The 24,714-nt window shown below is 37.5% G+C and overlaps 1 protein-coding gene across 1 annotated transcript in view; it reads left to right on the forward strand.

Annotated features, from left to right (window-relative positions):
* LOC106940398 (protein SZT2-like) overlaps positions 1–24,364 on the forward strand; it is a gene marked incomplete at its 3' end in the record, with an annotated part of 44,805 nt that extends 20,441 nt beyond the window's left edge. The window contains exons 17-34 of the mRNA XM_015023135.1: positions 3,290–3,536; positions 4,947–5,097; positions 10,650–10,742; positions 12,057–12,135; positions 12,949–13,236; positions 14,528–14,663; positions 14,974–15,090; positions 15,236–15,305; positions 15,585–15,770; positions 16,536–16,745; positions 18,199–18,442; positions 18,983–19,057; positions 19,845–19,983; positions 20,924–21,059; positions 21,286–21,406; positions 21,565–21,717; positions 23,281–23,383; positions 24,250–24,364. Coding sequence (XP_014878621.1) covers positions 3,290–3,536; positions 4,947–5,097; positions 10,650–10,742; positions 12,057–12,135; positions 12,949–13,236; positions 14,528–14,663; positions 14,974–15,090; positions 15,236–15,305; positions 15,585–15,770; positions 16,536–16,745; positions 18,199–18,442; positions 18,983–19,057; positions 19,845–19,983; positions 20,924–21,059; positions 21,286–21,406; positions 21,565–21,717; positions 23,281–23,383; positions 24,250–24,364 — 2,663 coding nt within the window. The remainder of the gene's footprint in view (positions 1–3,289; positions 3,537–4,946; positions 5,098–10,649; positions 10,743–12,056; positions 12,136–12,948; positions 13,237–14,527; positions 14,664–14,973; positions 15,091–15,235; positions 15,306–15,584; positions 15,771–16,535; positions 16,746–18,198; positions 18,443–18,982; positions 19,058–19,844; positions 19,984–20,923; positions 21,060–21,285; positions 21,407–21,564; positions 21,718–23,280; positions 23,384–24,249) is intronic.
* Between the last annotated feature and the right edge of the window lie 350 nt (positions 24,365–24,714).

Below are 24,714 nucleotides of genomic sequence, written 5' to 3' on the forward strand. Positions count from 1 at the left end.
GGCGCACATCAGTAACAAAAACGTTTTATAAAAGAAATAAATAAGACAAAATAAGAAATAAAGATGAATAGTCACAAACTAACTGTGAGGAAAGTAAAACAGAAAATGCTACAAATGCAAGAGGAAACCTGCAAGCAGCACTATCGACCCTTGCAGCTCAGCTCCGCTCTGGCCTACCTGTGACTGTGGGAGCTGTAGCACTGCAAACCCTGGAATGGAATTTGCTATTTAGCCACGACATGCTCTAGCCATCAACTAGTGTTGACAGAAGGATTTAGTCTCATGTTCAAACAGTTAAGAATTGTAACAGAAAGAGGACCAGCAGGAAAACAGGTGACTTCCTTTTCAAAGGGCGTGGAGCCAAGGTGTTTTCACCAGTTGACTAAGTGAATGTGATGAGTGCTTGTTGATTATGACAGACATAACGTTTCAGATCGCTGGACGCTTATGTGTGGAAGTTATTCCACTTTGATGTCTTATGGCAAATGCTCAGACTTTAGGTTTGACCACGCCCACATTATTTTATGTAGGAAAACAAATTTGCTAACTATTGACCTTCAATGCCTCAACACTCTGCTGAGTGATTCTGAAGTCGGTATGTGAAAAGCTGTAGGAGTTTACCCAGATACAGTGTATTTAAAAAAGACAAAATGGTGGTTTTGAATGAAAATAGTTGACTTCCTGTTGACTTTGGACCATGGCTCCAAGAAACTTTTGTAAGCCCTGTTAAGTGTACCAAATTTTATGATTGTTAAAGCATGGCTTGGCGCTGATTTTTAAAAAAGATTTCTAGGGGGCGCTAGAAATCTTTTTCTAGCAAATTTGGACTGCATCCAATATTTGAATGCAGTCAAGTATTGGACTGCAATTTGATTGATCATAATGAGTTTGATGGAGCTCAGCTGAAATATGTGTAATTTGGCACCAAATGTTTGTCAACGCCGTCACCTCTAACTTCGTTGTGCTACCACAGTATCACCTTCCACCGAAAACTCTTTGCACTTTAAAGCAATCAGACCAACTTGTCATCCATCTCCTGACACAAAATCTTCTTGATTTGCTCAAGTGGGTCTGGAGATGGAGTTTTCCAAGAAACAAAGGTGACTTCTAGTTCTGAGGGGCTGGAGCTTAGATGATTTCAGCATATGACATATGATATGATTGTTGGGCATCCCAGCTGGATCACTCATACCAAGTTTGGTGCAACTTGGCCATTGTATGTGAAAGTTAGTGTTTTGTTTTGCTTTGGCATGTATGCCAAGTTCAGCGTCTGGCCGCAGCACTTAAACATGCTCAAAAACTCACCACTTTGATTATTTTTAATGCCCCCTGTCCGTTAACTGCATATTGACCAAAAATAAAGCCAATAGCTCAGAATCCCTAGGAGAAGTTCATTAAAGATTGAGGTGTGTAAACTTAAAAAATGGCCAAAATTTGCCCTTTGACCCAAAATAGTCACCCCCCTAAAATATGCCCTAAAATTAAGGCACATTTTAGGCCCCCAGATTTGCAATTTCTGGTGGAATAGAATAATAATAAAAAGAAGAAGAAGAATTTCTTCAGATACACTAGACAATGTTAATTATACAGTTAGTATGTTGGTATAAATATGGGGCTTTGTAATATTACAATGTTTAATAAGCACTTTCCTAAGTAAAATTTAAAAATTATGCTTTAAATGGAGGCAGAAAGCAGCATTGTGAATAAAAATGTAGCTAGAGAATTGAATTGTTAATATAATTAAACTCTTCGTCACCTCTTAGAAGACCAAATTTTTAAAAAATGGAATAATTTCTTGCACAAGATTCAGTTATAAAAATCTTTCTAAAAATATGAACACAGTGCCAGTTGAAAAAAGGTGTTTTCTCAAAATATCAGTCAGAAAACGCAGAAGAATTGATATTTATTTTAAATTTCTTTTGCAGAAAGTCGTTGTAGGGAAAACTTCATACATAATCACGAAATTAATTTCTTACATTTTTTTGTGGGTGTGAAATAAGAAGAGATTTGGTTATTTTCATGATTTTTAAACAAATACAGACAGACGTTTTCTTCTCAGGGTGAAGAGGAAGAGATCAGAGATTTCTTGTCACATGTTTGTTCTATGAAGCCTTTCTAAGGTTTTTTTAAGAAACACATTTTATCTCATTAGTCTTTCTTTTTCACAATGTAGCATTAGGCCTTTTTTTCTATTTTATGTGTGCCATATGTTTGTCTTTAACTTGATCTTTAGCATATTAGCTCCACTTTATACCAAACTAACTTGTAACTGCATAAACGTTAGTATGTAATCGTATATTTAATTAGCCGAATTGCAGACAGAATTTCCTTTAAGACTGTTACATTGAACGCTGGTAAATTTCAGTGTATATTGTTTGACACCATCATACAATAGAAAGTTGCCATCTTGGAAATATGGCAATGTTCACCAGCAAAAAACAAAATCACTTTTCAAATGTAAAGTATTAAATGTTTGAATAGATCAAATTTTGCTCTGTATTCAACATGTCATAACAAAACACATATGAACAGCCAAATATCTCCAGCACTGACTTTGGAAAGCTAAAATATCTTATTGTACATTTAAAATCTATTTTTTGTTGTAGTTGTACTTTTTAGCAGCACAAATGCCTAAACAAGTACCAGTCCCACCATCTTGGATGTCAAAGTTCTGACACAAGGGCGTTCTGTCCCATTTCTCAAATTTTTGAACGCTTGTAACCTGCACACTCAAATGCTTTTGCTCACTTTGACCGAGTACACACTACATAGACGGGCATGGGATGTTGCAATTACCTTCTAAATATTTAATTGAGGTCTGTTGAACTAGAGACGCATCTAAGAGTTCCACGACACCGACCCTTGAGGCCTGGATTTGAGGATCCCTGCTTTAAATGCTTAGCTGCTCAGCTCTAGGTTGGGCACCAGACTGTTTCCCTGAACCTTTTCACCCTGAGTACATTCTGAGGAACGTACAACATTTATTTATTACCTTATCAGTCGATCATTAGGTCGATTTGCCTAATCGACCTAATGGTCGATTAGGCAAATCTCCAAGGTAATGCCTGTGGGAGTTTTTCTATTTCCATTAGGTATTGATAGATCCAGAATGGCACAAAAAGGCAATACAATCAGAATAATAAAGCAATAATCTTACATGTGTACATAGCTGCTGCAGTTTAAGTCATACACAAAAAATTTGTCCAAATATATAGCAGACTATGTATAATTGGAGTGTATTCCTATGACATCTACCACGTCATCATGGTTTGGTCCCTTTGTGTCTCAGGTGTGTTCCGTAGCCTGCAGCAATCCTACAGCATAAGCTCCCAGGACATCCTCATGGCAATGGATTATTGTGAAGAGTCGCTGCAGGAGATTGACGTCACAGCTTTCCTAAAAACTCTCTGTGGTCACATGCGGGTTTTTAGGGAGAGTGGCAAGACCCAGAGACTGGGAGGAAGTCTAAAACTTTTAAGGAGACCTGCCACCTTTTGTGTTGGAGAGGTTCAGGAGGAACGAGCAGAAACATGCAGGTGAGTTCACCCAGTTTGAAATTATAAAGAAAATAAATGGCAAATGTTTTTGAGACGTCACTAACATTTTAAACATTGTCTTTCTTGTTACATATTAAAAGAACAAAAACTAGCATGTGTGGATTGTAAACTGTCAGCTATGTTTAATCTAATAAGAAACTCAAAGGTTTAATTTAGCTCAGATTTGCAAAAGTAATACAAGAAAAATTAGATTAAAGTTGATCTGTCTGTATAAGTGCACAGAACCAAAACAAAAGTGGCTGATTAGCACAAACACCTCATGATTTGCAAACTTACATTTTTTTGGTGGAGGACTGATGTATTCCTAACAGAGCACTTGACTCTCAGACTGCAGACTTACTGGTGGTTTCCAGAATTCCAAAAATTAGAATGAGAGCCAGATTTGTAAGTTATCAGACACCTCTCCAGTGCAATCAGCTTCCAGTTTTAGTCTGAGTTAGACACCCTATCTACTTTTAAGACTAGACTTAAAACTTCTCTTTTGAAAAGGCTTATAAGTTAGTCTGGCTTGGGTTATCCTGAGCTATTTCTGTAGTTATGCTAACACAGGCCCAGGTTACTGGAGAACAAACTGCCCGCTTTTTCACATTTTCTAGGATCCACCAGTAAAGCTGCAGTCTGAGAGCGAAGACATTTATGGAGCTCCATTTTGCTCCATGTCCTTTATGTCCAAGCGACTTGTATGTTTCTTTTATCCTCAAACCTTTTAAAACACCTTATTGGGGCAACTGTCTGTGCCTTGGCTCTTCTTCCACCTCTCGCTTCTTCACACACTGTGTATTGAAAGCTCCCGACATTTCAAAAGAGTTCATTTATGATGCTGTACACTACTCCAAGGTTCCCAGGACCTTTGAACAGAAGCAGGCCAACAATGTCATAAAGTCTCCACCACAATTAAGAGTGACCATGGGTTGCTCTTCCACCAATTTATTATCTAATTTACAGCAAAGACATCTTGGAGGATTTCATTTGACTGAAGTAAGATAGTGTCTCATGGACCCTAAAACTCTCTATTGGCTGATGTTTTTTACAGCGAGTCTTTGAGATGAAGTCCCTCACCATTTTGTTCACTGAACATAGCGGATACATAAACTTGTCTTCTGCCCTCTATGCCATGTCATAAATATACCCCAGGGATCCAAGACTTTGGGACTTAGTAATCAAAAGTTACTACATACTACATAAGTCAAACAAACTAGAAAAATACCTTTGTTGCATTTTTTTATAGAAACTGTTGGTGAAAATAAGAGAAGCAGGCTTAATTGGGGTTAGGGTTAGGTTTGAAGGATTTCCTAACATGGGATTTTTCCTTAACTCAATACTATATTCAATGTGAGGTTATGCTACTATAATGAAATGTTAATTTCTATACTCTTTTATCATCAGTAGGCCTGAAATGGAGGATAGTTGTGAAGCTGAATCTAAAGGGAAGGCTTCTCAGTGGATCCTGGATGAGTCCAAAATACCGGCATTCCCTCTGACCCTGCTACGAACACAACCCGATTGTGAAGTATACCCAGATTTGCACAAAATCATTCAGGTATATTTTAAATTTTAATAATTTAAGACAACTGATTGATATTTTTTAGACTTTTTCTTCTAGTCAGAACTTTTTACAATTTTTTTTATGTCCTTGGGTTTTAGTTATTTTTGTACATCTGAAATAAAGCTATGTGGGGGATTTTTCTGACATACCTCCTGGCAGTATGGGTGTGCTGTGGTGGTGCAGCGGTTAAGCACAGTCCACATATGGAGGCCTTAGTCCTCGACATGGCCGTCGCAGGTTCGATTCCCGGCCTGGCGGCCTTTGCCGCATGTCTTCCCTGTCTCTCATTACCCACTTTCCTGTCAATTAACTATCAAATAAAGGCCACTAGAGCCGATAAAACCTTTAAAAACAAAACTTCTGGGGGTAAAGCTTCTGCTCTCTTTCAAATATTCTCTGTGCTCTCTCAAATTTTTGTGCTCATGCTGATATTGTCTCCTTGCACATAAAACTTCTCTCTGCACGGATTAATTCTCCGCTCATAAATCTCTCTGCTTGTTTGCAAATTCTTTTCTGCTCTCTATCAAAACAAAAACATACATTGTGTTGTTCCAGCCAATACAATGAAAGTGTTATAATGGGCAGTGGGAACCTCTTTGAGGGTTTGTTTGTTTCCCTCCTGCGGCTCAGGACAGGCAGGCTGCAGCTGTGTTGTAGAGCGCTGTCGCCACAAAAATCTCCAACCACACAGAATAAGAGTCGCTAAATTTATTATTAGTTATTGTTTTGAACAAAAGAGAGAAGTCACTAGAGGAGCATAAAAAATGGATAAACATAGTGACAAAGTGAATAAGTTGACAACAGTGCTGTTCCGACCTGATCACACCCTCACCCATCCCATCTGCTCATCCCCACTCTGCCGTGTCTCTTCACTCCCCCACATTTGCTGGAATTTTTCCAAATTTGCCATGAGCTGAGTTTAGCTTTCAAATATTAGTCACATGCTTTCAAAACAATGTCTGTTGATTTTTAAAAAAAAATCAGTTTAATGGCTTTCTATTAATAACTACTAATGACCTAGTTTATTACAGATATGATCCAGAGAAGGGTTTGAATTTTAGGCAAAATGATTCAGCCCAACTTTACTAAAATAAAGTGACAATGAAACCAACTGTTAAGTCACCACTATGAACTTTAAAGTTGGAAGACAATAAAATCTAAAGAACATACCCCTCTTTAATACGTAGAACAAATAAAAATATTATTAATGTCCACCTTTTACTTTAAACAAGGCACAACTGGAAATGTGAATTTCCATACAATACACAGTAATAACCAAATGTATCCCAGTTAGTTTGTTACTCACAACATCAAGGAGAGGAAAAATGACGTTGCAAGCCTCTTAGAAAGAACAGAGAACATTGAAATTCCCAGAGGAAAACATTGAGACTGTACCAATTCACAAAGGAAAACATTACTCGTTTTGTGCTGAGACGGAGAGGAAGAGAATTTGCAAGTGAGCAGAGAGGTTTGGGAGCGGAGAGTTAGTCCGTGCAGAGAGAAGTTTTGCGTGGGAGGAGAAAATCTGAGCATGAACACAAAGATTTGAGAGCACAGAGAATATTTGAAAGAGAGCAGAAGTTTTGAGAGCAAGTATTTCACATTTGGAATAAAATCCCTCCATAGAGCTGTCATGATCAGAAATTCAAAAAGAAATATGGTATGATAACTTATTGACATGTTTTCACTGAAACCTTATTATTTTGAATAGAAAATGATAGCCTTGACTTGTCTGCCTTGAACTTGAGCTACAGCAAAATAAAAGTGCAATCCCTATCTCCATCTACTAGTTTAATCTCATTTTACAGAGCCATTTCCTCTTCTATGTTGTGAATAATCCACAGTACCAATCACCCTGAGATTGTGAATTGTTATTTCAGCAAGGCTTGAATGTAGTTATAATTCATATAAATTAACTGGTAATGGTGAAAACAGAAGCTTGGCAGGAAGTAAAAATGTTTTTCAGAAATTAAGTTCAAAGTCTGATGTATCAAAATGACAGCACAGCATTATAATTACTGTTTAATCAGAATGACCTTCTGAAGCAGAGGCTATGATACCTATTATTAATGTTTGATGCTTTACCCTGGTCCCACTGTGGCATCCTATCAACCAACAACTTCTAAAGTTGTTTCTTAGCACGTAAGCTGATCTTCACGAGATCTTGCTTGGAGCCCCAGTCTGAAGGAGCTTGAGAATCATTTTGTGTTTCTTCCCTTTTCTTATAATTGTGGCAACAGTTGGTCTCACAAAGCTGTTTGCTAGTGGTCCTGTAGCTAGTGACAGTACATCTGGAGCCAGGCTTCAAAGTGTGAGTCGAGTAAAAAGGGCAGTATGTCCGATGAAGCCCCACTTTGATGCTTGTGTCGTCTTGCTGAGAACCACATGACTAACAAATGATGCCTGGCATTACATTAGACACGTCACTGCTTCGTTTTGCATGTCAGTTTTCTAAACAAAAGTGAAATGAACTTTTGTGCGTGGGCGTGCTCGCATGTTGACACGGACTTATAATTAAGTCCCGGCTCGTGACGGCTCTTCCATCACAACCATGCTTACTCGTGTGTGTGTGTGTGTGTGTGTGTGTGTGTGTGTGTGTGTGTTTTAGGTAGTTTGGTGGCATATCAGCAGACATGGTAGCATCTGAGAAGAATATTTTTGATTAGCAGTACCTAAAATGGAGACTAACCTCTTCTGTCTGAGAGGATCAGAAGCAGAAGTTCCAGAAAGAGAATTTAGAAGAATTCTTGTTTTTCAGAAAGTCACAAGCACCACATGCCAAAGACTCTAAAACGAAATCTAAATCTGTTGTCAAATCAGTCCATGACATAAAAAAAAGCTCAACCACAACGTACAAACTAGTAGGATTACATTAGGCTCAAATCATTTTAAGAACTAAATAATTGAGTAGGTCCAATAGACCCTAATGTTAAGTGGGTTTCACAAAACTTTCTTGTGACATTGCATACTGTTCTAATATTTTGAAGCATGATTTATTTAAGTGACAAGGCTGTCAGAGTTTCAGTGCAGCAGCAGATGTCACTAGAGAGCAATGAATAAATCAGAGTAGTGACCGTTTGGGCAAAGTGATGGACTGGAAAGCCTCTTTGCTGCTTGGTGTTTCATTGGGTCATCACTACCTTGGCCCATCCTAGCCTTAAGGAGGCCTGCAGTTCTGTCTTTGCTGTCTTTAGACAGCTCTTTAGTCTTGCCCTTGGTTGAATGGTTGGAGTAATGAGTTCAAAGTAAGTGCAAGTAATCCAGGTAATGAATGGAGAATATAAAGACTTTCATAAGATAAACTAACAGATCTTTGATAGCCAGAATTCTAGCTGCTTGAATCATTGAATTAAATAATAAAACAAGTATTTCATTAACCAGCTTGAATTAAGTGATTATTTAATTCAAAGAAATCCAAATTAATCATTTAAATATCATACAATGTACTTTTCTGATTTTTTTAAGTAGTTTTTTTCTTATAGTTGAAGTGTACCTATGATGAAAATTAAAGACCTCTCCATTCTTTGAAGGTGGGAAAATTTATTTTCTACACTATAGCTGTGATTTTGTAGTTCTGATGGTACTATCAGATTTTAAAAAAATTTCCATTCTTTTCTGTAACAGCTCTGCAGAATCAGCCCAGACTTGCTAGTATTAAGAGCTTGAATGGAATAGCAACAACCAAATCTATATAATCCTGATTGTTCCAACTGCCATTTGTTGGAAAAATCTGCCAACAAATGACAGTTTGTGGCAGATTTGGGATTATCACAGCTCTGTTAGTCAAAGCCAGTGTTGATTTGCCCATTGTCCATTCATACAGGTACAATTAAAAAAACACATCACTGCAAATTTACTCATTTGCTGCTGTACATCACAACCAGGGATATTTGAAAGCATAATAATAACTGCTCATTGCTACAAGCACAACATGTTTTTGAAGAAGTTGCTAAATTTACTGTTCAGCTGATTTAAGGCTTCTGATGACTGTCACAAGCGTCTGACTTGTCAAGTTACAATTAGGGTCTGTCAGTGTTAACATGACAGCCCTAATGAAACCGAGGACTATCACATAATGCAGATTACACAATCTACCCAGGTTAACCAAAAAGCTTTCTCCAGCTGAAGGTTGCCTAGGTCACTGCACCGTGTTATGAACTCGACACACGGGGACTGCTGAATGACAGAATGATGAAAGTTTTCCAACACAGCAACAAAACTTTCAACATTCTTGTGTTGCGTCGGTAGCCCACTGATGTACATCTCTATGTACCGGCTTGAAATTTCAAATTTCACATGCACAAATCGCTCGGCTGCATGAGGACAAGTGGCTGCTGCCTCATCACACACGTTCTGTAGGGAATGAGTGAAGAGTGACATTTCTAAATTAGCGTTTAAAACAAAATGAGTGTAATATTCATTTGACAATGAATAGGCCTGGAAAACCGAGAATCTTCAGACATTTTTGATTTAAGACATTTTGATTTTAAATGTTCTTACAGTGGTGGTTTTTCATATGAGCTATATGAACAACTACCCATGTAGCCACCAATCAGAAAGGGATGGGGGACACAAGAACTAGAAAGTAAAACATATCCTGTCAGTTGTATCCTGAACAAATTTACTACTAATTGTATGCATGTGTAATTGAGTAAGTTTCCTACAGTTGCCACTGAGTACTGTGAGTCTACATTACGTGCTTTGTGCTACAAAAGAAAAAAAAAATCAAACAATTGCTTGCATTTTAATTGGTTGGAGTGCAGCAGGAGGGGCTTGTACAACTGCATAAATATTTATATTTCAAGCTTAGAAAGCTAGGTACAGCGCCAGAGAGGGATTCATTTGATAAAATCTTTGAATTGATTGACAGCACTAGTTACAATGCCGTATCATCTCTAATGAGAAGCACAGAACATTTTCTTGCTTTTCTTGTTTTTGTCTGGTTTTTCCTGCTGCTGAGGGATCCTGAGGATGACACTCTTATGAGTTATGTTAGCTGATAAACTTGAGTCGTTTGTCATAATTAAGATCTCTACTTGACTCAGTTTCTAATGAACTTCCAAGAACTTCAAAATAAATTTCACCGAAATAAAAATTAATTCTTTAGATACCTCCAAGTCAAAATCTTTATATCAACAAAGCAATTTTGAGGAAAAAACATAATTAAATCAAGATAAAATAAGAGATTGCATAAATATTCAGCCCATTTAATGTGACTGACCTTAATCAACAGAGGCCCAGCCAGCAGAGCTAGTGCTAGTAGTCTCACAATGCCTGGGATGGAGATCACCTGAGTGCTGTGAGAGTGTCTCACTTATTTGAAATTAAATTTCAAATTTTAAATTGTCATAATTTTGAAGAAATCAGTTTTCACTTTGAAATTGTAGGGGTTTCTTTGTCAAATAGTATAATTTTGTTAATTGTGATTGATTTGTAAAAGCAGTAGAAATGGTGTACATTTACAGACACTGTACTGTATCTTAAGTTTTGCAATGTGTAAGGAAGAATCAAATGTCATCCAGATTTCAAGATAATCTTTTTAACAGGACAAGTTTCTGATGATCCTGTCGCAGTATTTTAAAAGTGTACCATCAAACCCATACTACTACTTCTATTTTCCTCTGTCATCCAAAAAAGAGGTAAGTTCTCTTTTTTCATGTCATCATTGAATGATGTAGTCTTGTAAACAGTGAAACAAGAAACTAAGCTGCTTCTGAATGCAAACATACTGTTGAAACCAGATATTTACATGCATCTAATAAAATGATGCATCCATATTTTTTTCTTACTGCCTGAAGTTAAATCAGACCAAATGACTTTTGCTTTAGCTTAATTATTATTACTAAAATTATTATTTTATTAATGATTTTAAAATTATATTAGCTAAATACCAGATATCTTGGCGAGAGCATTTTTTTTTAGAGATTTATTTGTATTATTTCCTTGGATTCAAAAGTTTATATACATTTGGTCAATATCAGGGATAACTGTCTTAAAATATATGACTTGGATCAAACCTTTCCAGTTTCCTTCCACAATCTTCTGATAGGTTAACTGGCACATTTGAATTAATTGTAGTCATACCTGTATTTTAAAGCAGCACCTGAAGCCCACTACTTTCTTGTTTGACACGATGGGAAGGCCATAAGAAATTAACCAAGATATCAGGAAGAGAATCGTGCAGCTGCTTAAGTCTGGTTCATTATTGGGAACAATTTACCAATGCTTTAAGGGCCTGCATTCATATGTTCAAACAATTTTATGCAAGTGTAGATATGATGGGAAGTTCCAACCATCATACCACTCAGTCCAATCTGTGTAGATTGACCCCAGAACAAAAGCCAAAAGCCTAGTGTAGATGTTAGCTGAAGCTGGTAAGGCGGTGTAGTTACTCAGTGAAACGGTCCTGTTCAGACATGGGTGAGGAAAAAATACTTTCTTCAAAAGAAACATAAAAAGCCAGATTGCAGTTTGCAAACGCACACAGGAACAAAGGCTTTCATTTTTGCCAACATGTCCTGTGCTCTGATGTAACTATAGTGGAACTGTTTGACCATAATGACAATTGATACATTTGGAGGAAAAACAGGGATCCTTATTGTGAAGTATGGGAGTCACAGCACCATTGGCTACAGATTGGTCTTCCAAATGGACCATAGCCCTAAGCATACAGTCAATCTCCTTCTAAAGTGGCTTAAGGGCATCTTAAGCCACTTTAAGTTGGCCATCACAGGCCACCATTGGGATTTGTGATGGCCTGATATCAGGCCATCACAAATATCTGGTTTCAACTGTGTTAGATATTATGAATAGAGTTTAGGTAGATGAGTAAAACCAATATTTATTAGCAGTTTTATTTGAAATAAAATAAAACAAATCCAGTTGAGACCTACCATTGGGTTCTCCACTGGTTTCAAGAAGATGACCATTTTCATTGTGAATTCTATACCCAGGTGGAGTCTGAGGATGATGAGACTGAAAGAAGACTTAATGAAGAGCTGGTTTCAGAGACAGAGCCTACAAGTGAAGATGGTGAGTATTCCTTAGGACAGTGTTTCCTAACTCTGGTCCTCAAGGAACACTGCCCTGCATGCATTAGGTGTTTCCCTGCTTTAATACACCAGATTTAGCTGATTGCAAATGAAATGGCCTGGGCTGAAGCACAGTTCAAGGAATTATGGCGAGGTGTTTAGTTTAAAAAGCAGCAAAGCAGTCCCAGATCATCACACTTTTCAACCACCATGCTTGACTGTTGGTGTGATATATTCTCGGAGTAAAATACTACTTTGCTACCAGATGTAACAGGACAGACACCTTCTTAAAAGTTCCTTTGTGATCTTTTCACTGCATAAAATACCTCCCAAAAGATTTGGAAATCATCAGTGTTTTTTTAGTTTGCCTTTGGGATCTTTTGGATTAGTAGTGGTTTTGCAATTGAATTCCATTTTTGTTCTGAGTTTTTTTAAATGGTTTCATGTTAGGACATTTCATTGTTGCTTTTAACAAATATTTGAGCCTTTTTCATGTATACAGGCAGGTTCTATTTAGCTGCTCTTGATTCTATGGGGATGGCAGTAATTAGACGTTGACATGATTTGTGAAATTGAACTCTACCTTCATCAGCATCTTATGTTCATTCATGATTTAACCGGGATCCAGGTTGGTTTTCATAGTTGTTGTTTTTTTGTTTGTTTTTATTTTTTTTCAAAAGCTTCATTTTGTATTTACTCTGGTCATCTTCATCTAATGCTAACATTTCTTTCTTGATCTTAAACATTGATCAAGGAACATCAAATGCTGTGGGAGAAAATGTAACTTTACTATCTGTATATTCTTTTGCTCCAGAGAATGTGTCCGGTTGTTGTCTGATGGAGAGTGACACAGACCTGGTGGTTGAGTATGAGGACCATGTAGGCACCAGCTCACAGGAAGAGGGTGAGGAATGCTCCCAATCCGACTCCAATACTGTCAACCAGGACCAAGACTCCTTCAGCATCCTGGATGGAGAGTCTCTCCTAGAGGCTGAGGGGCCGCAGCTGGACATGCCACCACTGTTTCTTCACGTCACTTGTTCTGTCAACATGAACAGCAGCCATGGTTCTATGCCTATTCAGACTCTTCCCACATGCCTTGGTGAGCATAGATCTGCTATCACAGTCTATTGATATGGGAATAGAGTGATTAGACTTACGTTTTTAGAAGACACAAAAATGAGAATAAGAGAATACACTAACTTTTTTGGATTACTACTATTAGAATTATTTCTTATTAGGTGAATCTGTAACAAGATATGAACATATTACAGTTATTAACTTTAGCAAAATTAAATAAAAACGTTAGTCCACCTCAATAAGAGCAGTATTACATGTTTGTAGATTATAGGGTGAACTTATGTTTGCAAACACTCAGCTTCTAATTTTAGTACCGTCAAGGTTGAGTTTTTTTATCACAGGAAAGAAAAAACTTTGATGTTTTAGACTATTTACTTTTTTTCTACCAGAACATTATGTGGTTGAAGCTTTTAGAGTCATAGTTTTTTATACACTGAACAAAAGTATAAACGCCCCATGTCAAATATAAGAGTTTTATTAACATTTGGGTTATGCAATATATAGAGAAACTCTAAATATATTTTCAGTAATTACTAATCTTCATATCTATCGCCATTTGTAGCAGATAGACAGTCCTTTGAACACGTCAGGTTGAGGAATTAGATTTTTCTCGTAGGCGGTTATGGACAGTCTGAGGTGTGATGCGTCTGTTGTGCAGACCAATAGTCTCGTCAGCTGTGTGTGTCACTGGTCTTAGCTGATCCCGCAGATGGACGAGCCGGATGTGGCGATCCTCAACCTCACCCAACAAGGATGAGGTTGATTTGTAGTAGTGCCAGGCTGTTGGGACATTGAGCCGTGCAGCTACTGCTCTGGTGGAAATCCCTGTAACCAACATGCCAATGACACCCATGGGATGGGAGCTGATGTTTGTGCCTCAGATGCACAAACATCTGAGGCATTATAACTTGTGGCAAAATGTGCCATTTTGGGGTGGCCTTTTATTGTCCCCAGTCCAAGGACTGTCCAGCTGTTGCTCATTTTGTCTGATCATCCACTGGACATGCCCCACTATGCTCTGAGTAAAACAACTTACTGAGTAATGCTCACTGACAGCAAGTTGGGTTAAGAATTATACACAAATCAGGAGAAATATTACTTTTGTACAATAAAATGTCAGCAAATGCTCATTTACAGTTAACTACACATGGCAACAATATTTGACATGAGGCGTTTATATTTTTTGTTCAGTATATTTAACGCCCAGACCTGATCGTCAGTATTTCAGTTTTTTAAGATGATAGTACTCAGCTGGGAAGTTTAAAATGTTGCTGCTTTTCTTACACTTCTCAACTTGAATGCTGTGTTTTCAGGTGAGATTATCTCCTGTCTGGATAACGTGGAGACATTACAGTCTGTTGATCTGACTGAGCTTTCAGTAACTCTGGATGTGTTTGTGCTGACTCTGCCTCTGGAAATTGAATTCATGGCTGATTACCATCATAACAGGTCAGTGGAAGAGAGAGCAAAAGCCTGGATTTTTCAAGAGCTAGGAAACATTTATTACCCATGAAAGCTGAAATTTTTTTAAAGATATTTTCTGTCTATGGCACACACACACACACACACACACATATATATAATTTTTTATTTATTTATTTTTTTCACGTAAAAATGTTTGTTCAGAAGAATTAAAAAGGAAATGGACTGTTCCCCCACAATTTTCTGCATTCAGTTGAATTCAATTAAAGAATAATTTATCTATCCCAAAGGGTGATTAAATGTTTCTGTAACTCATTTTAAATAATAATTCATTCAGGTACACCTCAGAGAGCAGTGTTTCCCTGAATCGTTCACCAGGACAGCCTTCTTCCTATCGCTCTGATGAGGAGTTGATGACGGTGTTGGACAATCTCAGGGGAACTGATGATGAAAGGTTCATTTTTTCCGTTCATTTTTTTTTTGTAACACAACATGACATTGCTTCTATATAATTCTGACTTATTCAGAATCTCTTCTATGTATCTGATATATATATATATATATATAATGTTGTTGTTTTGTTGTTTTTTTTCACTTAGGGTCTCTGGCGATCCCTTATCCAAATTTCCTCTTCCTCACAAATTAGCAATTCTGGCCACACTTGATGAGGTGAGCTCTGTTAAAACAAACATTAAATGCTGTGGAAGAACAAAGTCGTTTATACTCAACAGCTGAACAAATACCCTAACAGTTCACATCTGCATTAGGTGTAGTTAGGTGTTCAAGAAAGTCAGTGGTGCTATGGTTGGAATTGTTCAGTTGTTTATTTCTTTATTTTTGAATGTTAGTTCCATGAGTGTGTCCAGGCATGATTCTGTTCCTATGTCCTCTGTACAGAGTACATGTATATACAGAGTACAACATTTTTTTGTTCCCCATGTGCTTCAGATCCGCTGGCTGCTGGAGGATGAGATTGTTTCTGCTCTGTGTCACTCTCGGGTCATCAACTCAGCCACACTGCTGAAAGTCGCAGAGCATGTTTTACGCTCCAGCGGACGACCACACTGCCACTGTGAAGATGTTCCGCTTCAGTTTGTCTTCGGACCGGAGCAGTCACTGGAAAAGTTCAGAGAGGCAAGACCATACAAAGAATCTTAGTTAATAGGATTAATATTTCTTTAAATGTCAGTGTTAGTAGCCATATGCTCTGCATATGAAAAAGCCACAGGTGCTGCTTTTGGCCATAGTTTCTAATCAACAGAATGAATAAAAGCAGTTCTTCAATGCTTTATCCAAAATATAAGAAGCAACTTCTCTTTGTTTCTTCTGTTTTGTGTGCGAGACCTTTTTCACACACACACACACACATACACACCTCTTTTTCCACACTGAAAACATACATACTAGATAAATAATGCGATTTTTGTTACACGTCCTTGTTTTCTTGAAAAAGCCATCTGCTCATATTGGTTAATATTTCTTGTGCAGATATTTGTCCTCAATGAGTTTCCTTTATCTTTTAATAAATAATATTGCAAAGGACAGCTTGTACATTATACAAGCAGTCAAACAGTAGGCTTCCATGGGTGGTAATTATATCAAATGTAAGACCCTCACTTTAGCCATGTAAATTAATTAAGAATTCAACATTCCGCCAAAGTACAGATTGATGTAAGATCTACTTCTAGTGGTACTTTATTCTCTTTGTGTTAAAGTATAGTCAGTTTTTTCTTCAATACAAAAAGGAACTATTTCAGTACAGATGTTGTATGCCATAGCAGAAGTGAATATACATTTTCTTTCATGAAGAATTAACATTGTTTTTCTGCTGGACCTTGGAGTGAGAAATGAATGAGTACAGAAAGATGACGTCTGATGGGATGTTATCTGATTGTGCAGGAGTTCTGCAGATTGTCATTCTCTGGCTACATTTTGAATGTAGTGCAGGAAAACTTCTACTACATGTCCCTGAGTAGAAATCACCCACAGAGGATCCAGGCCACAAAGAGGTTATCTGAGACGACCACAACCTCACCGCAAGACAACGATAGACGTCACATAGAACCTATGATGCTGGAGAGTGAACTGGAGTCTGGAAACAACAAAGAGGTCAGACACTTCGTTTCTTTTCATTAAGGAATTCTTATCACTGTTTGACAAGCCATTGTAAACGTATATATATATATATATATATATATATATATATATATATATATATATATATATATCCTTTGCATAAACAATTAAATTAAATTGAAAAACAAAGTCTTTAATATGATGCTTAAAATCCACTTTCTTAAGGTTGGGGTCAGGTTTTAAATTTTTAGGCTTTTAGTTTTAAGAGGCATGGACGTTTTCAGACAGTTAAAATCTATCCCATATTATCGAAAGGCTCACAATCAGATGTTTAGTCAAAATGGTGGCGTCTAATGATCTCTTTATTCTGACTCGACCAATGAAATATTTACTTCATATCGTTTAATGGCAGTTGTGTTAACTTCAAGATGCCTACCAATCTGTGGATCAGGGTTATGTGGAAGATCAGTCAGTTCAGTTCAGTTTATTTATATAGCGACCAATTTACAACAAATGTCATCTCAAGGCATTTTACAAAAAATCATATTGATTCAATCACACATATATTCCAAATGATTCTTGTTATTGGACTGCTCAATAATTAGTCAAAATACTGTAAAACATTTCTGTCCAAGGCTGCGGTTCTTAATTACTTTCTCTCAAGCTCCCCTAGAAACAACAAATGTTTTCACTCTCTGCCCAAAGTAAAGATATTTAATAACTTATCTTTACTAACCGCTGACTCCAAATTCAATGACCCAAATATCAAAACTGCTGAAATAAGTGGTAGTTGTTCATGGTATTGTTTTAGTCTAAAAACAATTTCCAAGCTTAATTTACAGTCAGTAACATTTAATCACGACTGCTCAGTCTGTAGGATTCTCAACAGAACAAAAGTGCACATCATCAACTGGGATATATATTTTTTTGACTAACAGTAAAACTTTTTAAAATTTGTAAAAATTATTTGTCAACTGCTTCAGCTTGTTTTTCAAAACGTGTGGTTTTTAAACAAAAATTGTGTGCAAAATTTGAAACGGTATTGTTTCTATTCCAGCTTGTCAGAGGAGATAAAAAGTGCTTAACATTTTGCATTTACAGCTTCATCTATTTACTGGTGAAGTTTTTCGTAATATTGAGGGTTTGTAAAGGTATCGTTGGTATTGGTTTGACAATACCAGCGATACCCACTAATTGAGAACTACTGATCTAAGGGAACCCAGCAGATTGCAGTCCAGTTTTATAAAAGTCTAGTTCATTTATTTTCTGAAAAAACTCACTCTTCCACACAAGAATTTACTAATAACTTGTAGCATCTCAAAGAACCACCAGTAACAACAGTTGGTCTTAATTCTTTAGAGCTTTATATATGAGAAGAAGAATCTTATGTTCAACAATTTGTTTGTAAAACTTCAGACCTGGAGACTTGGATTAAACATATTTATGTGATAAAGACAAATATTTCACAATCTCCATCCATCTCCAGAGTGAAGACAGGAAGACCTTCAATCTTCACACAGATGCTTATGGGGACACAACTGCTGCCGAAGCCGGAGAAACAGTCCAAGCCAAGAAGCTAGACTCTGAAGATATTTCTAGTACAGTGAGGGACCGGAGTCAGCCTAGTCCTCTCCAGCCCGATTCCTGCAATCCTGAGTCCAGTTCTCCTCCAAAAACAGCATCCAGTGTCAGCCTGTCTGATTCTGCTCAGTCAGCCTCTCTGTCTCACAGTGAGTCTGACTGACGCATTTCACACGTTTTGCTTTTTTTTAACAGCTTTTAAATAACATCATGAACCTCTTCAAATTCAGCCATGAAAGTTGGAACACTGAACCTTCTTTTTCTCTTACCCTTGTCTCTGCATTTCTGCTCTCCCACTTCAAACAGATCACCCAGAAATGTGCTGTGAGAAATTCTAAGATTGAAATCCCAAAACAAACATGACAGAGTGGCGGTGCTTTTAGCAGCAGCACTCCAGCTGCTGCTAAAAGCACCGAATCAAAAATAATTGTCTACATTTTGTGGAAAAGTTTTGAATTCAACTTTCCTTAGTAACAACTTCCAAACCAAAGAGTTTCAATAAACTTGATCTGTTGGAACTCGGGTATAGTACGTTTACTGATTTGAAAATATGGGGCTTTTGAATTTTGACTGTCTAGTCAAGCTGAAAATTGTTTGTTTTATTTCAGAGTTTGGCGTAAATAGCCATCTATCAAGCTCCTCCCTGTGACATTGACAGAAAAGTAAAATGGATCAAATCTTGTTCTCAGGTTGCAGCAGACTGAGGCCGAGTCGTGTCCAGAGTGTCGTCTCCAGCCAGGGCAGTCTGGACTCAGACATGCAGGGTATGCTCCTGCCACAGCTGAGTTATGCTTGATACAATATTATTTGAGTTTTGGATTTAGTGTGTTGCTGATGGCTAACTGATTGTTTTATATTGTTTTAACCATTTATTGGCGGCAAGTCAATATTATGGCTCCAAATAACACAATCTATTTTTTTTTAGTTTACACTTGCTTCTAAAACAGAAACAAGTACAACCCACATAAAAATACATCATATACCAAATGCCCACTACAGATTTCTTGTTTGCTTCTCTGTCAATCTTAAACGTCTCATAACATCAAACTCATTTTCATATCAAATTTTTGTCTGACCACAGCAAAAGTAGAAACAGTTTTCTCAGCGGTGTTTTGAGTTATTTGCAAATTCTAAAAGTATGGATCCCAAGACTTCCAGTGCTGTCAAACACATGGAAAAAAGGAATGAAGATGTGGCCATTTGAATGTTGGAACTCTTGGTTCTAAAATTTAGATAAAACTGCTTTCAAAGTTTTCCCTAAAGCTGCTTTGCAACCTGGGATTGTTAAGAGAGATTTTTTATTTATAATACTGTACATTAGTGGGAAAAGGAATAGCATGTGAGGATTGATTCCTGGTGTAAACAACAGCATCATAAGTGTTCAAGCACTCTCAGGACACAATTAAAGTTGAAAGAGCAAAGAAAACCAAAGTTAACCACAAAGCTCAGTTTCATCATCCTCAGAAGACGCCCACGGTTATTGTAGGTATTTAAGGGATTCTGTTTGAAATGGAATTGATGTCACTGTTGTGTTTTTGTGTTCTAATGAAGGTTATGATGGCGGAAGCAGTGACTCTGAGTCTGAGAGTCCTGTCCCTGATGATCAGGAGGGTCAGTCACCGTCAATGCCAGACTTCTGGCTCATTGTTAACATCCATAAGGACAGAGTGAAGGTGTACTCTCATGCCAGGTCAGAATAACTGTCAGTTATTATCTGTAGCTTCTTTGTGTAAATTTGTTCCTTTAGTTACCTGATCTCAGATCCTGATACCAGGTTTCCCCCCCAGAAAACTGGCTAATCCCAGTGGTGGCAGCGCTAGGGGAGTCCACCAGGGGCAAAACCGTATTTTTATGTTAAAACATGTCAAAAGTTGTCAGCACATATGAAAATATGACTAGGTCACTATGTGTTATTGGAAGACTTTATATTATACATTATATTATACTTTGTCACCTGTATTGACACCAACTGTAGCCTTAAAAACAGAAAAACTCAAAAAATGCAATTAAAATAAATAGCTATTATTGGCATGCCAGTTAAATCCTAATGAAATAATTAGCCAGTTGATCTAAGAACCAAGTTTGGTCTCACTTAAAAGTAAAATAAATGAATATTGCATCAAGGGCACTATGACAAGTATTTGTATGCTTAGCTAAATGTTCTGAAGGTACAAAATTCATGTATTTATTGTAAGTTTTCTCGTGTCTTCCCAAATCCTCATGCATAGTGCAGTGTTTTGATTTGCTGGTTGGGATTGCTTATTTATCCAATAAATGCACTGCTATCACTGTTTCTGGTGTATATATCATAAAACTGTTCAAAGTAAATAAACAAATGGAGCATGTGTATCCACTGGGGGAACCACTGCTGGTGGTTCTCTAGGTAAGAGGAAATTTTGAAAAATGTGAGGGCTTTTTAAATGTTTTTACTTCCATCAACAAAATGTGATTCATATTTTCCTCTTCTAAAGATGAGGTGTCTCTCTGTCATTGTCTAGGTTAGTAATGGAATTTAAGCAGTATATGTGGAGAAAACAAAATGTTGCTTTTCTTTTGGGATATTGGACAGTTTGCTATAGATATTTGAAGCTCTGACTTTCTTTGAATTAATTAAAAAACATTTTTTCCAGATCCTTGAGTGAAGAAAAAGAAGTTGACGTGGAGCAGCTAGAAAGGAAAGTCGATGAACACGAGCTTCCTGAATTCTTAGAACTGCATCAAACAGTGGTCCGGAGGATTGGTGAAGTTTGCAGGATTGTAAATCAGGTGGCTTTAGTTGTTACGTCTTTACACTATTTTGGATTAGGATTTATTGCATGTCATTTTATCTTTTTGATAAAATTCCTCCACCCTGAGTATGCACAGAGTAGCAGATAACAGTCCAGAAAAGTACAGCTGGAAGTTGTTGTCATTCAGTTATCAAAATTCCTTGAATGCTTTAAGCAGATTGGTTTAATAGAATCCTACTTTTATTGTTTTTGGTATGTTTTAGCGCATGCTGCTCCAGGACCTGCATGATAGCCATGTATGTAACACACTGTTGGTGGCAGAAAGTGAGGAGGATATCTGGAAGAATGACTCTCTCTTCAGGCAAAGGCAGAACACCACTGATGGTGAGTGGCAGATAACATTAGTTTTCTCAGCCCTTACAGTTTCATTTGTGGCTCATTTAAAATATGATGGTTGGGATGTTTCTCTGACTTGATAAACTTGCAGTCATATAAAAACTGAAGTATATGTATTTTGTGTGTATTTTGTTCAAACCACTCAGACTACAACACAGAGGAGAGCTACCAGGCCAGAGATTACTTGGCAGCCACCATGCAATTTATCCCTGGGCATTTTGCATGCGACGTTGTGTGGAGTACAGTTATCCACATCCATCCACGCCTCAAGATGGGCCCCAACATGGGGGTGTCCAGGGGTGAGTTGGAGATCCCTGTATTTTCTAAAGTGAACAAAATTGTGAGGAACATGTATATGTTACAGTTTTACAGTTAGGTAGACATACACAGATGAATGGCATTTTCATTTTAGACATGAAAGTTATACCCACTGCTCAAAAAAATAAAGGGAACACTCAAATAACACATCCTAGATCTGAATGAATGAAATATTCTCATTGAATACTTTGTTCTGTACAAAGTTGAATGTGCTGACAACAAAATCACACAAAAATCATCAATGGAAATCAAATTTATTAACCAATGGAGGCCTGGATTTGGAGCCACACACAAAATTAAAGTGAAATGTTCCCTTTATTTTTTTGAGCAGTATATATAAATACAGTTCTATGAATCCAGAATGAATACCAGAGGATGGTGCTGAAAGCACTGAATGTTCCCTGTGTGTATTCACCATTCAAGTAATAATATCATTAGAATCACACCTGTGACGCATCGGATGATTACTCAGAACATATATAGCCTTTCCCCATCCAAGGCTCTGTTCCTACAGAATCTCTGGCTTCCTGCAGCTTTGGTTTGGCAGATGACATCCACATTCAAATGAGCAGAGCCTTGTTAAGATGTCTGCCAAACTCAATGCGTTGTGTGTTGTTTTAAAGACAAAATATAGTCTGCCATTGACTCACCCTAATTTTGGTTCCTTTTTTGAAAACGGAATCTCTCCACATTTGTGATGGGTTTTGGCTTATAGTGATTAGGGTTAGGGTTACAGTTACTAGTAAATGAATGCGATTGGTTTATCAGGGCTCAGCAAGTTTTTTAAAAGTCTGTATGTGTCTGCTCCTATTGCAGCAAGGAAAACACTGAGCTATCGTTCATCTGGCACATCATTTGCAATCATCCATAGCTTCAATTTTTTCAAGCAGGATTCAAAATCATGTTGTCCCTCTCTGTACTCTAGTATTTCTCCAATTTGGAATTTTGCCATGGATACACACAGTCCCATCCACTTCTCACTTTTTGTTAGCCTCTTCCTGATGAGAGCTACAAGTTCTGGGATTTACTTTTCTCAGAGATGGTCTTACAATAAAGTCATCCCATCCTCATTCCCACTGTAATATACTCAGGTTCTTTTCTAATACTTTACAGTCGAGTTGCCAGCCTCGACTGGAACAAGCGTATTTTGATTGCATATGTGAAAGCCAAGCTGACTGGATACCAAACTATAGCACAGGGCATTCTGGGTAAATACAACCAAAACAAATGCACTTGTCTACTGCCAGAGGGAGAAATGGCTTGTGGTCTATTGCCAACAACAAAAGAGAGATCCTTCAATATGCTCAGTAACACGTAACCTAGCATATTACGAAGAAAAAATGTAGGTAACCCTATGGGTAGATTGTGACGCTGCATTAGAAATAATCATGTTGCTGTGATCATTTGGAATTCCACTTCCTACATCAGGAATGTTACCTGAAGGTTGTAACTATTTTCTCACAAAATTTGTTCTTTGGTTTTCACTACATTGTCAGAATTCATGTTGTTTGTTCTAAACACATCTCTTTGTTCCTCTATTACAGCTATCCAGGCCCTTCGCTCTGTGCTGAACTCCTTCTCTGTAGTTAATAGAAAGAACATGTTTGTCTACCAGGAGCGCACAACTAAATCAGTCTTCTACCTGAGGTGAATTTTGTGGTTTTACAGTATTTCCCACTGCATTTTTTGTGTCACCTTGGCTTGCAAAGCATATCTTATATGTAAATGTTATTTTTGTTTACCTGATAAGAGGAGATCACTGTGTAGGATAACTGAAGGATGACTGTCTCGACATGTCAGCCAGCTGCAGCTGCACTGGCACTATTAAAGCGGTTTCCTCCGTTAACACTGGGGCCAGTTCTGTTCAGAGCTCCAAGATGATTACTCTGGGCAATCTGAAGGCTAATAAACCGCTCATCATTAATAAATCCCAGCTATGGTCTACCTTTGAATCCATTGACAATATCCTCCAGCAGAGCCAAAGCTGACATCACAGCTACATATATATGTATATACTTGTACGTTAAAAAGTTTGCAAACCGGGATTGTTGACTTCATTTAAAAATGATAGACTGTAAGAACTAAAATATACTCCAACCCCTACCCACTCCCAAAGAAGCCTCTTATGGTGACCACTTCTTATATAAATGAATTAGAGATTTAAAACTCTCTAACTCCAGTTGAACCCCTGTTGTGTACCTCAGGCACAACTCCTCTAGTGCCTGAGCACAAAAGGGGGATGGACATAATATACATGTCTCTTTGGTGTCAAAGAGATAGAGGCATGTTTACATTTAGGGAGTAATGTCTTTGAGAAAACCAAAAAAGAACATTCACTCCATATAGTTCTGGAGTATCTCTTAGCTTCCTTTAGCTTCTGCATGTGGCAGGTGTTTAATGTGATTTTTATAGATTTTAAACTATGAACTAAAATTCTAAAAAAAGTGCTGCCAGTATTGTGTTAAGGCAACTCATGATGAAAACTTATATTTGGCTTGTGTTTTTCTCCAAAGACTCTGTGAAACCTCACTAAAAGGCAAGTACTCAGACCTGGATGGAAACCTGCATCCAACTCGCTCAATGGGGCTCATTAGAAGTCAAGAGCCTTTATATCCTGAAGACATAACGGTAAGAAAACGTATAGTACTTTAGTATCTTTATTATGACATTTTCAAATCGCTACTTTTGGTTTTGCATACTGTTTTTATCTAAATCATAACACAGATAATCTTATATCTAAAGATTTATTCAGGAGGAATCTAATTCAGATATCTTTCACAATGTTTCTTAATAAAACAACATTATGAACAATATTTTTTGGGAAAAAAAGAGTGTCTCAGTTTACCCTGTGACAGACTGGTGACCTGTCCAGGGTGTACCCCGCACACCCTATTGCTGATAGGCACCAGCACCGCTAGGGGAAAGGGTGTTAGAAAATGGATGGCTGTGTCCAGGGGCGCCGCCAAGAATCTTGGGAC

The sequence above is a fragment of the Poecilia latipinna genome, unplaced genomic scaffold (genome assembly GCF_001443285.1).
Source record: "Poecilia latipinna isolate Pla-1442-1.1 unplaced genomic scaffold, P_latipinna-1.0 Scaffold3211, whole genome shotgun sequence".
NCBI lineage: Eukaryota > Metazoa > Chordata > Actinopteri > Cyprinodontiformes > Poeciliidae > Poecilia > Poecilia latipinna.